The following is a 15,370-nucleotide window of genomic DNA, read 5'->3' as shown; positions in this document are numbered from 1 at the left end:
AAGATGCAGAAACTTGTTACCCAAGGGCAGAGAGAGCATGCCTAGCCATTGTATACACTTCGCAGAGGTTACGTCACTATTTCTTGGCCTACAAAGTATGGCTGATGACTAAGTCCCATGCCATTAAAGCTCTGTTACAACAGTCGATTTTCTCCAGCAGGATATCCTAGTGGTTGCTACAATTATCACAATACGACTTGAGAATGGGGACACCTAGGGCAATGAAAAGTCAGGCTATAGCAGATTTATTGGCGCAGTTTCCTGAAGAGGAAGAATTCCCATTGGATGATGAAGTTCCAAGGGAAGTAGATATGGCAGAAGAAGTCAGGGAACAGTGGGTAATGAAATTCGATTGGTCTTCTACTACCCATTCCAGAGGAGTGGGAGTAGTTCTGTATCATGAAGAAGACAAGACAGTGGCACTGTCATTTAAATTGGAATTCCCCTGTTCAAACAACATGGCGGAGTACGAGGCCTATCTAACTGGGCTTGCCACGACGCTTGAAATGGGAGTCAAACATTTAAAAGTACTGGGAGATTCGAACTTAGTCGTCTGCCAGGCCAAAGGAAGTTTTTCCTTAAAGAAGCCTAGCCTAGCCCCGTACAAAGTGATGGCCCAAAGAATGGAAGAAAAATTCTCAACCTTTGAGATAGAACATGCTCCGAGAAACGAAAATCGGTTTGCGGACGCGTTAACTACATTGGGTTCGCAAATAATCTTCAAAGGGAATAGCACTAATATAGAAGTCAGCAAAAGGGAAGAATCCATCATTGAGGTGTTGAAGGAAAAGTTCCGGGAGGAACAGGGCGAAGGGGATTGGCAAATCCCCATAAAGGAAACCTTGGTGAAGGGAGATGATGCAGTAGAATTGAAAATATTAAAAAACTATGCCTTAGTAAAAGAAGAGTTGTACCACAGGATGCCAGGGTGGGGTCTTATCCAGATGCATGGGCCAGGAGAAATCCCAAAGAAAATTGAAAGAAATACACGACAAGACTTGCGGGTCTTGCAGGGAAGTTAGTTTTTACTGCAAACTCCAGAGGGCAGGTTTCTATTGGCCAAGTATGGGTAAAGACGCAAATCAAGTCCAAACCCAGTGTGGGACCTGCCAGCTTGCGGCAGACAGGGAGGAAAGTTACGCTGTGTTCATCAGCGAGGATTGGAAAAGCCCTTTCATGCAATACCTAACATAAGGCATCCTGCCACAAAGGCACAGTGAAAGGTACAAGCTTAAGAGGCTGGCAACACGTTACTTCTTGCATAACACGGTCCTTTTCAAAAAAGGATATGATGGAAACCCTTTGAGGTGTTTGGGCCTTGAAGAGGCTAAAGAAATGATAAAAGAAGTACATTCAAGGGAATGTGGTGAACATTAGGGGAAGGAAAAAATTTTACAGATGCCTGCTGCAAATGGGCTACTACTGGCCAACCATGAAGAAAGATGTGGCAAAATTTGTAAAAAAGTGTCACAGTTGTCAGGTACAAGCCAACTTGATTCATACCCATCCACAAGGCTTGCACAACATGGTCACTCCATGGCCCTTCCACACTTAGGGGATAGATTTGGTAGGGCCAGTCAACCCACCATCACGTGGATACATATGGATATTAGTGGTTACAGAATATTTTACTAAATGGGCAGAAGCAGTGCCACTCCGCAAGGCCATAGGGGGAGCAGTGGCAAACTTCATCAAAAAAAATATAATTGTGAGGTTTGGGGTGCCCCACAGGATCATCAGTGACAACGGCATACCATTTGTCAACAGTGATGTAAGGAGAATGCTAGAATTCTATCAAGTCAAGCACCACAGGTTATTACCTTATTACCCTCAAGGGAATGGGCAGGCAGAGGTAACAAACAAAACTCTCATAAAAATCATCAGCAAAATGAGCCAAGAATATATAGGAAGATGGGTGATGCACTTGCCAGATGTTCTCTGGGCTTACAGAAAATAACCAAAGTCAGCCATAGGCTTTTCACCCTTTTCCTTAGTCTACGGAACTAAAGTGGTGAGTCCAGTAAAAATAATGACACCATCCCTAACGGTCATGCAGATGCGAGAAAAAGAAAAAGAGGGAGAAGTCTTCGCGGTTGAAACGTTCGAGGACCTAGAAGAGCTTGATGAAAGAAGGGAAGAAGCCCAGGAACGGAGTTGAAGATATAGGCAAAAGATGACTGAAACCTACGGCAGGATGACCAAGGAAAGAGTGTTTGCGCGGAAGGACAACTACTGTTAAAAGTGGCAGACTATGTCAGGCGAGGTCTGGTAGGACCATCCAAGTTTGCACCAAAATGGGAGGGACCCCTTGTGATAAGGGAAGCACATCAAAGTGGGTATTATCGCCTAACTCAAATGGACGGTAGGGACTTGATGGATTCCATCAATGGAAAATGGCTGAAGCGTTATTTTGCTTAAAGAAGAAAGTTATGTGATTGTCCATTTCCTTAGTTTTTTGTTTATGTTTCCTTCACTTTTTCTTTTTATTTCTCCAAGTGACTATGTCACAGAAGAAATTGTAACTTGCTTTCATGAGTATGCAATGAAAAAGTATGAAGTATTAGCATCATGACATAGCAATAGTAAAGAAAAAGTAGCAAAGTGTAGCATTATTACAAACCCAAACTGTGGCAAACACAAGCCAAGTAAATATGGTAGGAAACATAAAAGTGTTCTATGTGACATAACAAAAACAGAGAAACAAAGAAAAGGAAAGGAAACGGCGCCATCATCAATAAAGTCCGGAAATGAGACTCTGATCTCCAAAGCAACTAGGCCCACTAACGCCGGAAAGAAGACGCTCATGACGACCCTCCAAATCCACCACCTCTTTCTTCAAAAGCTCGACATGGGCGTCTATAGCCTCAACGGCTGGTTGGACTCTCCTCATGAAAAAGGCCTGGGCAACCTCACGTAGATGTTCACGAACAAACTCCACGGTGAAACCCACACTGATGAGCTCTTGAATCACGGCCCTCCACTGCAGGATCCTCTCAACAGAAATAGAGTCGATGAAATTATGCTCGATGTCGTTCAGCACGCATCCTAGCATTTTTAAGAAATGCTCCCTAGTAGAACGACCAAGACGAAACTCCTACATAAAGTTGTCGTGGCAGCTGTGGATCATCACTAAGTGAGAGACACAATCCTCAAGGACTCGGAAGCCATAAAAGTCTACATAAGGAGGACTGGAAGTCTAGAAGTATGTTGAATCAAGGTTGTTAACCTCCGGCTAGTCAAAGTGGGCAAGGAAGGATGCAGCATTATCTGAACGGCGGCAGAACTACTACCCGCCTCAAACTGAGAAGGGATAGTAGGAAGTGGACCTATCAAAAAAAAAAAAAAAAAAAAAAAACATGGCACGGGAAGAGAAGACTTGCAGAAAAAGAAGATGAAATAAGAAGAGAAGGAAAATTGCCAAAGTTACCAAGAATGAGGGCTACGAGTGTAGCAGAAACAAGTACTATAGGCACAGCAGAAGTAAGAGTAGTAGGTACGACTGAAACGGGTACTGAAGGTGCGGCAGGAATAGGTGCTACGGGTGAGGCAGGAGCAATCATTCCCACGCCTGCTGCAATTTTTGGCCCCTCAGAAGTCTCTGCAAGTAGGGAGATAAGTATGCAAATGAAATGCAAATACAACCAAAAAAAAAAAAAAAAAAAAAAAGGGAAGGAAGATACATACCCATGAAGTCAGGCTTGGGCGAAGCACTCCCCTCTTCATTAGAATCGGAAATTCTCTTTTTCGGCACAAGTGCATCATTAGGATCCTTAAGAATTTCATTGGATCACTCTGAGGATAAGTCCGTATCAGGACCACGAATAGCAGAGCCGGGAATGGAGGAAGGAGTAACAACAAGTGAGGCACCACCCTTTGCAGCCTGGGAGATAGCTGCAAAAGGGTCACTAGTCGAAATCATAAGCGGTAGAATGGGAGAAGTGACCTTGGTTTGAACAGCAGTAGGAGGAATGGCTCCCTTTGAAGGAGTGGGTCTCTCGGTAGGCAAAGGTGTAATCTCACTAACCCCTTCGACATGAGTACCCTCTCTAGGTACCCGCTCGGCGAAAGAGGTGGGAGTTTTAGCAGGAGTCTTGTGTGCAGCAGTAGAAGGAGCAGGCGTTGCTAATACTGCCTCGACCCCATCAAAAAAGCCTTCCATAGGTATACCCATGAAGGCGGAAATCTCCTTGGCAGTGGGGCGATATATGGATAGAGGCTCAGGCTCCTCCTAAAAAAAAAATTTGTTAAGTAAAAACAAAAGACCCGTGGCAGGGGTGTGCGAAAAAGAAAGGGGAGAGAAGTGAAGAAAAGGGACTCATCTCAGATTTAGGCTCATCAAGCAAAATGGGGCGGGTAACTAATGAGTCTTCCTTATGCTTGGACTAAAAGGAAAGAGACAGAAGAAATTGGCGAGTTAACCGCAAGAAAATTAAGAAGTCTTGTCAAAAAAAAAAGGGAGAAATAACTTACCCTCCGTTCAGCGATAGATACGGGGTGAGGAGTAGTTTTTCCTCTTACTACCACGAGTCCTGCTAGCCAAAGGAGCACCTGCAGGAGGTAGTGGTGTGGCAGGCTTGGTTTTTCCAGCAAACTTGGGTTTGGCAGGCACTTTCTTGCTCGGTACAGAAATGTTGATTACTTTAACTTTTTTCTCCCAACTAGGGGGATAGTCACCAGTGTGCCAGAACCATCATTTCTTCTCTGCGTCCCATTCAAAGATGGCTGACCGGCTTTGTTTTCTGGCATATGCCAAAACAGACTTAGAAGGAAGCAACAGACGAGGGTTAACTGAGACAACCATACCTAACCCTTCAGGAGGAATAAGGGAGAAGCCACGACTCCCCACTAACTCAGCCACAAATGTAGCCATCACTGCATGCCAGTAACCATGCATGGGGAAAGTACAGACACCCTCCCTTAGTGAACCAGGGATTGTAACGACGTTGAAATGCTTCCTCCAAAACTCAAAGGCAGTGTGCCGTAGGAAAGGACGGACTGAAGTAGAAGATTCCATTAGAAAAGAAATGTCATCAGGGATGTCTTGATCCAACCCAAACTGCCTTCTCACCCGGTTGGCAGGATAGTGAACAAACCTAATGCCTTCATAGGCTAGGTAAGGTAGCCATCCGGTATTGGTAGCAGCAAGATAGGTAATCCCAGTTTCATCAAAGCTAACCAGTGGGGAAGTGGTCCCAATGGTGTCAACAAACGAACCCTTGGAAGAATCCGCACAAGTATAATCTGCACCCAGATTTCTATAGGCTCTCCAAGAGAAACCCATGCCCTCATCAAAAGATTCAACCACAGAATAGCCAATCGGCTTCAAACCAGACCAACGAAAAGCAAGCGGAAAATCGGATTCAAACCTGCCACAAAAATCGGTAATCACTCTCGGACATGTCCGGTACTTCTCTCTGGCAAACCAAGCAGGTCTACACTTTGTCAAGTACTGAGCACAATGCTCAAACAACAGCTGCTGAAGTATGGTACAGTGGACGGAAGAGGTAACAACATGGCAGGACCCAACCTGACTCTCATCACTACAGAGAATATCTAATTAAACATACAAGTGCCCCAGGAACATAGGGGCCAACGGCAGGCTCACCCCAGCAGATATTTTGATAACCAAACGAAAGTACAAAGGCTTTATGGCGTAATGGGGGTGAGACTCAAAAATAAACTTGCAAAGCCAAAATGCAATAAAAGCCGCACGACGGGTAGCAACAGAAAACTTAGAGGAAGAACTCACCCAGTAGGACAACTTGGCATTTCCGGCCATCCTTTTCCTCAATTCAGCCTCAATGGCCTCTTCCTTCGGAGAAAGCTCTAGGGTGGTAGGATCGGCATCGCCAAGAATGGGCAAGAGCAACTAGTTAACCACATCTTCAAGAGTCACGGTAAGTTCACCACATGAGAAAAAGAAGGTGTGGGTGGTGGTGCACCATCACCGGACCAAATGACGGAGGTTATAGAGGTCCTGGAAATTTGACAAGCAGCAAGATGAGACTATAGCCTTCCAGTCGCCGGCTCGTTGTAGCAAGCCCATAAAGCCCGTGTCGGAAAGCTCACTGTCAACCCATTCTTTCCAACCTGAGGCTGTGCCGGACCCAAATTCAAAATGAAGGGGTACGGGAAGCGAGGTACCTTGGCGAATGGACAGATCGGGGATTGAAGATGCTAAAGGAGCCCAGGAGACGTCGTGGTTTTGCCGAACAAGGGTAATCAATACACGACCCAGCGGCAGTGGTACGTAGTCACTAGGGATTTTTGGGAAGTGAGGATTGACTTCGTACCACGAGTCGATTAAAGGAGCACATTCGCTGTCGAGGTTGCGCTGTGTCTCTTCCTCAGCGGACTGCTCCGAATGGGAACGTTCTATCTCCTCGCCCACTTCAGGAACTGCAGGAGAATCAGAAGCAACTGCCTTCCCTTTGCGGCGGGAAGAGCCTTGGCTTTTCACCGGTGACATGGTGAGGGGGCTTAGTCGGAGAAAATGGGTATAGGTGTTTGAAAAGAAGAAGGAGAGTAAGAGACGGAGAGTGTGTGTTCTGGGAAAAGAAAGAGTTTGTGATTAAAATGCAGAAGGATTCTTCCTTAAATACCCAGGTCATTAATAACAGCACAAAAGAAGGTGACGGGTCAGCCATCAAAATGGAATGAAATTAATGAAGCGGCGGCTTTGTTTCGAAAATAACTGCCAAACTGGGAAATTTGAAGAGACAACCCTGTTCGCGGTAGGAAGGAAAATATATATATGTATAAGAAGGGGTCCACAGCTTAAAAAAGACCCGCAAAAAAGAGAAGAAGAAAAAAGATGAGAGAAGGGCAGAAACGCCTTTTTCATTCACATATGAATCGCAGGAACGTTTCATATGTTCAGGGGGCTAAATGTTGAGGGCCATTTGTGGAAAACACAGGCAGAAAGAAAGCCCAATAATGAGGGCAACAAAGAATTGATAAAATAGATAGCAAAAACCCATTAGGCCTAAGCGGCAGGAATAATGGATCACAGGTCCAACAAATAAATAAATGGGTCTTGAAGAGGCAAGCGGGCTCAAAGAAGTTAGGAAAAAAAGAAATAGCATCCCATGGGCAGTGTATGATGTAGAAAAGTGAGAAAGGGCCACCACAAGCCCAAAGCAATGCAAACTAAAAGAGTAAGGGGTTTATGGCAAGCCCATGAACCCCAAAGATAAGAATAAGGTTATTGGGCCAGGGAAGCCCAATGAAGTTAGTAAAAAATCCCATGGGAGTGTGGAATTAGCAAACGGGCCAAGGAAACCTAAAGAAAGTAATCAGGCCGTGGATGCCCAAAGGGACATAGGAGCCCATGAGTAAAAGCAAAAACAGTGCCCATGACAAGCCATTGAGAAAAGGGATAAACGGCTGGCCCAAAAAGAGGTCCAGCAGGATTAAGTTATTACGGCAGGAATAACAGTTCAATGTTATAGGCAATAAAGAAAATCAAGAGTGGACCAAAGAAATGCAAGGCCCATCATCATACAAAGCCCAGCTCCTGAATGGAGTGGGAAACCAAAGAAAAGCCTACATGAAAGGTCAGAAAACACAGACAGAGAATCTCCAGATCATGGTAATCGCATGAGTGGCAGGCAGACTCTTGGACATATCTGAAAGGGAAGCACGCATAAGGTCCAGGCACCACTAGCCTGTACCCAGCCAATATAAGACGTGGTGGGGTCATGGGCCAGAAGTAAAGGGGGTATGGTTTGGTGGTGGGGAGAGCGGAAAAGATCTATTTTGCAGCTCCTGCTCAAGCCCTTTTGGGAGGTACATCCTGCTGGGATGATAAACCACCCAAAAGAGGCAAGTTTAAGGGGGAACCGTTGGGTGCATGTCTTGAGAATAGATATAGAAAGCATTTATACAGTGGTAGGAAGAAGTGTTACGGTATACAGAGGAACAAAACAAACCTGCATTTGTCTGGCAAGGGTGAATGTCGCACAAACCTGGTGGTCGGCAAGTACACCCAGACTAGACAAAGGCGGTTAAGGGGCAAAACGGTAAAACCTTGGTCACGGCAGGCACTATAAAAGGGCCCTTGCCATGCCTTGAAAAGGGGATTGAAAAACAAAGCACTTGTAGAGTAGGAAGAAAAACAGAGGGGAAAAAAAAAAAAAAAAAGATAAGAAAGAAAACAGAGAAAGAAAAGAGAGAAAATTAAGGAAGAATGAGAGGTAATACAATGGGCATGCACCAGTAGATCGGTTTCCCTCTCTCCCCCTTCAAATCTTGCTCTCTTCTAAAACGTAAACAAGGACTCCTTTTGGGGCAATATCCATTCAAGTCCGACTCCCTCAAAGCCATTAATCCCCACGGAAGGATCTTTTTCCTGGGGGATTATTTGCATTGAGAAGAGGCGTTGTCTCCTCTTTGGCTTTGATTAGTTCATATTATTTTCTTCACTTTCTCTATAATTGACATCATCATGACTGTAATCATGCTTTATTAGTAGGGATTACATAGCCATTTATTTAAATAGTCAGAATACTCTGTTTTGGTTATTATTACTATATCTGTCTGCCGTAACTCGTCTGAAACAGTTTTGCTTGCCGTAAACCTACTCCTGGCAGACAAGGCATAAGTTTGTGCAAAAACTGGCCCAAGTTGAGTTACAATTGGATCGGCCCCAACTCCCTTACTCAGAAAACATTAGGGCCCATCACCGCAGAAGACAGCCCAGCCCAACACACAAAACACAAAAAAGGGGCACACCCCTATATAGTTTGCAAACAGGGGCATATTGCCAAATATTTTTCCAAACAAGGGCAAAAGGCTAGATTCTCCTGAAACACACACCTAATACAAGTCGGTTTAGTATTGCCTTGTTTTCCTTCTCGTATTCACACAACTCACTGACCTTAAAGCCTTTCTTCACAAAACCAAAACAAAGGCGGCCCATTAAGAACTCTTTTCAATTTCGTTGGATTAATGGATAGCCCATCAAATTAGGACCTTCAAGCCCTGTAGATTTCTTATCCCTTGAAACTTCCTTAGTTCCTTTTATTCATTTATTTTCTTTCCTTTGCTTTCACGTATGCATTCTGGAGCTCACTTCTTATTCTTTTCCTTTGTGATTTTTTTTCTTCTTCTTTTCTTCACTTCAAGCTTCACTAGTTCACATTGCTTCACATATGCCTGAGTTGAATCTCTCAAATTGGCCCATCATGTAGCATGTCCACCTAAATAGCCTTTAATGTCTAAAAGCAAGGATAACTTATAATCAATCACAAAATAGCCTAAAAGTATGGCCGAAAATGCAAATATGGGAGTATTTTACTAAATATATTTCATGCACATGACAAACCGAGGGTGAAAAGGGTTACTCAGTGCTGAGCAAAGAAGCAAGGAAAGAGGAGGGATAAAACAACCATCCCCTCCGCATTAAATGTAATGCAACCACTTAGTTGCTGCATTAATGAGGAAATGACATATGAACAATACCCACATAGCTCATACCTCAGTGTAAAAATCTTCTATCAAAGCCTTGATGGGACAAGTATCAAGAAAATCCGATCCTAACCCTCCAAATGTAGAGTTTAGGTGCATCTTAGCCAGTATCGATTCCAAGATTTTTGTTTAGGAGGTCAATAAGAAACATAAATTATACAAAATCTATTAAAAAAAACACTATAAATTCATTTGACATTTTTTTTCTAATACAAAACCATATTAATTATTCTTGTAAATGTACTTTAATTGTTATTACTTAGAATAGTTTATTAGTTTTTTTTTTTTTTTACTCTAACAATTTTTATGAATTTGCAAGACATTTTGATAAATTATTTTATATTTTCTTTACAACTCTTCATTTAAGGTACTGACCCACCCACGTAGCAACAACCACTCCCACACACTTCGGTCAAAGACTCAAAAGTCCAAAAGACAAAACTCTTAACCCAATACTTTATATCAAACAGTGCAAAAACTTAGGACAAAATTGCTTTATGCCTTTTTTACCCAAATTGTATAGCCTTTTGCCCCTCTTCCCACTAATTAGGGAAATGCCTCTCTTTTGAAACTCGATTTTTTCAAAATCGAGTTAAACCCTATAGTGACATTTTTAAGAACCTATAGCAGCGTTTTGTAACTTGATATCCATGAAATTGAGTTATATGCCACTATAGGTCTTTAAAACATCACTATAGGTCCTTAAAAAGGTCACTATAAGGCTCCAGGAATTTTTTTTTTTTAACTCGATTTTGAGAAAATCGAGTTACAAAAGATGGACATTTTCCTAATTAGTTTGAGAATGAGATATAAGGCTATATAATTTGGATGAAAAAGGCATAAGGCCATTTTGTCCCAAAAACTTAATAGTACAGATGCATAGAAGGAGACTTTCTATAACTTCTTAGAAACTCTCTGTAACTTCTTCCTCCGACTAAACCCGAGGACCCCACTATCTACACTTCAAAACTGTTCTTTACTTAAGGTCTGTCCACATTTGGAATCAGGTTTGACACACTTTGTAATTTTTTCTCTTTTTCTTAAGGTATTTATGGTTGATTGAACGTCCCACTTCTTAAAAATAAATTGTGTGAGTCAAAGTAGGGACATCTTTACGTCACTTAACTTTTTGCCCGCTACAAATTGCATTGTTAAATCAAGGTGCATGTATTCGTATGTTAAATCAAGGTGGTTGGAAAATTTTGATTGCTGAATGATTATCAATATAGTAAATTTAGTAATGTGTTGTTTTCGTACTTTTTAACAAGTCAGCCTATGATTATTGATATTTTGATTGAGTGAAGCTTTAAAATTGCAATCTACGAAGATTAATTTTTTTACAACTAAAAGATCATGAAAAATAAACTGAACCATAAGATTTCTTTTTTCTTTTTTTCTTTTTTTCCCCTGGATAGTATCTTGAATCTCTTTTATTCATATAACTTTAACCCATACGTATTTGGCAATATAAACGACGTGAATTTCTTCTCTTTTTCTCTTCTTTTTTATAATATCGGAAAGACCTTTTTAGTCTCGCGAAAAGGTCTTAACTTTTTTGTTTTTTATTTGAAAAACTAACATAGAAGCACACAAAAGAGAGAAGGAATGCATTTTACACAGAAACACACCACAAAAGGGAGCCATCAATATGCACATGGGTTACTAAGTGGACGTGAAACAAACTAAGAAAATCCCCACCATCCGATCTTCTCGAAGTGATAGTTCATTCTGAATCTCTGATCATGTGTGTCAGTGTAGGACCGTAGGTGTTAGATGTAGTTGCCGAACCTTGTTTCACGTGGAACTATTAACATTTCCCACTATTAAAAACTGGTCGTTGGTTAGAGAGGCGGATACGGACGAAGGTTATCGACTCAAGCTGTTATCAATCTTTATCAATCTTTAATCTTTGTAGTGCCTAAAAGTTGTTGTCTAAAAGAAGGTGGTTGTATTTAATAATTCATTAGTTAGGAGGAGATTGATAAGGCACAGGGGCGGCTTGATGCATTTGGAGGCCTAAGGCGAAAATTGATCATCTTATTTAGATGCAAAATTACTACTAATTAACATGAACTACATAGATTTTTTTTTTTTTTTTTTTTGAATTTTTAAGACAAAAAAAATTTGACAAAATTTTTCATATTTGTTGATGTGGTAGATTGATAGTGGTAAGTAAAACAGTGATGTTAGCGATAGATTTAGATGAAAACTAGTAAAAGTTTGCTAAATAAACTCTTATTATTATTCTTTTTTTTTTTTTAGAAGTGCAACATTCACAATATTTTTTACAACAAATCCTAGATTTTAAACTGCTTTTTGTTTTTTATTTGAAAATATCACTATAATTATTTTTTTGCCATCAACAATAGGCTGTAACAACTTGTTACTTAGCATTAGTTGTAAAAGTGTTGTGAAAAATATTGTGGACGACTTTGCATTTTTCTCTATTTTTTTATTTGTTTTTCATCTAATAAAAAAATTATTTTATTTATTGATTATAAATAATCTTATTGGTTAAAATTTAGGGGCCTTTTTTTTTACTTGGGGCCTTAGGCGGTTGCATTTTTTGCTCCACCATAGAGCCGGCCCTGATAAGGCACTAAAATGGGTACTAAATTATTGGGGATGACTCAAACTGGTATCAATCTTTATCAATCTTTCAAATCAACCAAAAAAAAAAAAATCTTTATCAATATTTATGTTCAAGAAAGTTTGTTTGGCTAAGTTTTTATTTTCAATTTTTATAACTCAAAATTCATAATTTTGAGTTTGAGTTAGCAAAATTGAAAACAACTTTGAAATGTTTTCAAGGTATAAAAAATGAGTTATTGTGGCATTTTTGTAAATATTTTCATATATGTGGGACCCATCTCATGAGTTGTCTCCATCAAAGTTAGACCCCAACCCACGGCTTCCTCTCCCTTTCTTTCTTCTCCTTCTTCCTGTTGGAAAAAATAGCTTGGAGTGAATAAGAAATTGATGTTTTCTATGTTCACTTGAAAATATTATTGTAAGTGATGAAAATCCTTCAGTTCCACTTTGGAATTGATATAGAATATGAGTTTGGGTTAGATATTGGATTGAGTTTTAGGCATGTGTGAACTAGGCTCACTTATCCAATTAATAATAATATTTTATTATTTTATTATTGAGTCAATTAGTCTGTGCACTGCAGTTATCACTGAAATAAAATGTCTGTTCAATAACGTATAAGTTTCATAATCCTTCATTCATGAAAATAACTTTTCAGAAAAAAAACTCTTAGGAGTGAGAAATTTTTGTTCATTCAATTTGTGTCAAAGAGAGAGAAAGAGACATTGAATAGTTCACAGAATATGACCTTTTGTGCTTTGTTTTCGTGTTAAAGATCATTTTATCCTGGGAGGCAGACGTTCACGAGTCTCAAAGCACCACAATGATTGTGTGAGGGGCGAAATCTACTTTAAGGAGATTGTGTAAAATACAAGACTTGATCTCTATTAGGGATGACAATTTTTCCCCGCCCCGCTTAACCCACTCCTCCCCACTTCGCCCCACGCGGGTTTTCCTCGCCCCGCAAAGTCGGTGGGGCGGGGATGGGGCAAGATTTTAGCCCCGCACCACGGGCTGGGGCGGAGATGGGTTTAGGCTTTTTAGACCCACCCTGCCCCGCCCCTCCCCATCCCCGCCCCACCCCGCATTACTAAAGGTTATAATTGTAATTTTTTTATACTCTAAAACCCTATTATTTAAACAAACATATTAATATTAGCATATTTTATACTACCCAATGTAATTCTCTGTCTTTATTTTGTTATGTATTATACTATGAGATTTTTATTTATTTATTTTTTTTTTAATGACTGTCTTGTTAAACATTTGGATATATTATTCAATTTTTTTCTAAAAATTGATTTGATTTGATGGGATAAATTTAGTTGTAATTTCAAGTATATTTTTGTTAATGAAATAGGTTTTATTAAAAAAATTGTACTAGTTGTAGGGCAAATTAACAAAAAGTAGAGTTTTACGGGGTGGGGTGGGGCTTCGTGGGGCTCTAAGGGGCGGGGATGGGGTGAGAAAGTATTCCCTGTCATGCGGGGCGGGGCAGGGATGGGGCAAGACAAAACCATGCGGGGTGGGGATGAAGACCCCATCCTTTTGCCCTGCCCCGTCCCATTGCCATCCCTAATCTCTATTGTCCATCCTTTCATGCATTTGGTCTGTGAGTCTTTTATTTTTTTGCAGATTTCTATATATATTTATTCAGTATCTATTTATTGCTTTAACCTATCATATCTATTTGTGTTATTACTTATTTTTAAATCTGTATATTATTCCTTTTGCTTTATCACAATAGTAAATTGTTGTAATATATCCATCAATTCCAGCATCACAGTTTGAAACCACACCAACCCCAAATGGCACTTTCTCATCAAGTCACAACGCTCATTACTCACCACAAACGGACACCCATCTCTCTTCTCTCACTACCACTCCCCAACCCTACACATCCAGTGGAGATTGGAAGTACATGAGCATGGCTATAGCTCCACCATGGACTCGCCGAAGAGGAAAGCTAGGAGGGTTTTGTACGGCTCGCTACTGCAGATGTGGAGGAAGAAAGATAGGGAGGTGCCGGTGATTAGAATTTTTTGTTGCCTAGGTAGCAGCGAAGGCCGTCATTTCTGCTGTGGCCGAGGAGATCAACGACAAAGACGACGTAGCCCCAGGAGGCAAAGTTGATGCAAATTTTTTGGGTTTGATGATTTACTAGCGCCCTGGGTTTGACGATTTTCTAGCAAAGTTGATGCAGATTCACTAGCACCCTGGGTTTGATAGTTTTTGATGATTTTGTATGATATTGTGATATCCATGAATGAAACTTAGTTATATGTGCTTAAACTTGGTGAAAGTTTGAGTTTTTTTGTTGGTGATTTTGCAATTTTTGTTGTGGAAATTTGTTATTTGTGCTATTCTGGCTTGATTTGTGAAATCCCATTTCTGGCAAAGAAGAAGAAATAACTAAGTAAGAAGAAGAAAAAAAAAAAAAAAAAGGTGGGGAGAGAGAGTTGGAATTAAAAGTAGAGTTTTGGTGATGAAATATTGCCAAACAAATTGGAGTGAGATAAGAGAGAAATAGAGAATTAGCTATGAGATATAAGTTTTGAGTTTTGAGTTATAAAAATTGAATTATAAAAATTGGGCATGTTTGGTAAGTTAGTTTGAGTAATGTTGTTTAAGTATTTTTGATATATGTGTGGGTGAAAAAGTGTTTTGAAAAGTGTGTAAGATTGTTTAAAATGTGAAAATGTTGGTTAAAGATAACTAACCAAACAGAGTTTTAGTGATGCTTCATACCAAACAGGGCTTAACATTTCCCATTATTAAAAACCGATCGTTGGTTATAGACGCAGATATGGACGAAGGTTATCTACTCAAACTGTTATCGTTCTCTATCAATCTTTAATCTTTATAGTGCCTAAAAGTTGTTGTCTAAAAGAAGGTGGTTTTATTTAATAATTCATTAGTTAGGGAGGAGATTGATAAGGCACTAAAACAGATACTAAATTATCGGAGATGACTCAAACTGGTATCAATCTTTCAAATAAATAAAAATTAACAAAAAAAAAAACTTTATCAATCTTTATGTTCGATACTTAAATAATAAAAAAATAAAAATAAAAACCTTCAAAATCTATATATATTGAGAGGATGTATTTGGTGGGATTTGTTAAATACAAATCTTATATGTATCGTTCCTTGTGTTTCACTTTATGCTCTACCAATCCGACATTACAAATTTACAATTCAAGCCATTTCAACATTTCATGTGTAAAGGTTCAAACTCGCCTGTAAGCATTTAAAGGTGGAGTTTCGTCACATTATCAACACCTTTGAGAGAGTTATGAAGGATCTCTCA

At 40.1% G+C, this 15,370-nt stretch overlaps 1 protein-coding gene across 1 annotated transcript; it reads left to right on the top strand.

Moving 5' to 3' along the window:
• The first annotated feature begins 203 nt into the window (after window positions 1–203).
• On the top strand, window positions 204–1,022 carry LOC115995218. The gene has a single exon (XM_031119704.1). It carries the CDS (start codon window positions 204–206, stop codon window positions 1,020–1,022), a length of 819 nt encoding a protein of 272 aa, XP_030975564.1.
• Window positions 1,023–15,370: the final 14,348 nt, after the last annotated feature.

This window comes from Quercus lobata, chromosome 1, assembly GCF_001633185.2.
Source record: "Quercus lobata isolate SW786 chromosome 1, ValleyOak3.0 Primary Assembly, whole genome shotgun sequence".
NCBI classification, from domain to species: Eukaryota; Viridiplantae; Streptophyta; class Magnoliopsida; order Fagales; family Fagaceae; genus Quercus; species Quercus lobata.
The sequence above is the reverse complement of the archived record's forward strand: the minus strand, read 5'-3'. Positions and strand labels throughout refer to the sequence as shown.

Bases quoted from the DNA above. Each gene is read 5' to 3' on its own strand.
- LOC115995218 (XM_031119704.1), top strand. From the start codon at position 204: ATGGGGACACCTAGGGCAATGAAAAGTCAGGCTATAGCAGATTTATTG.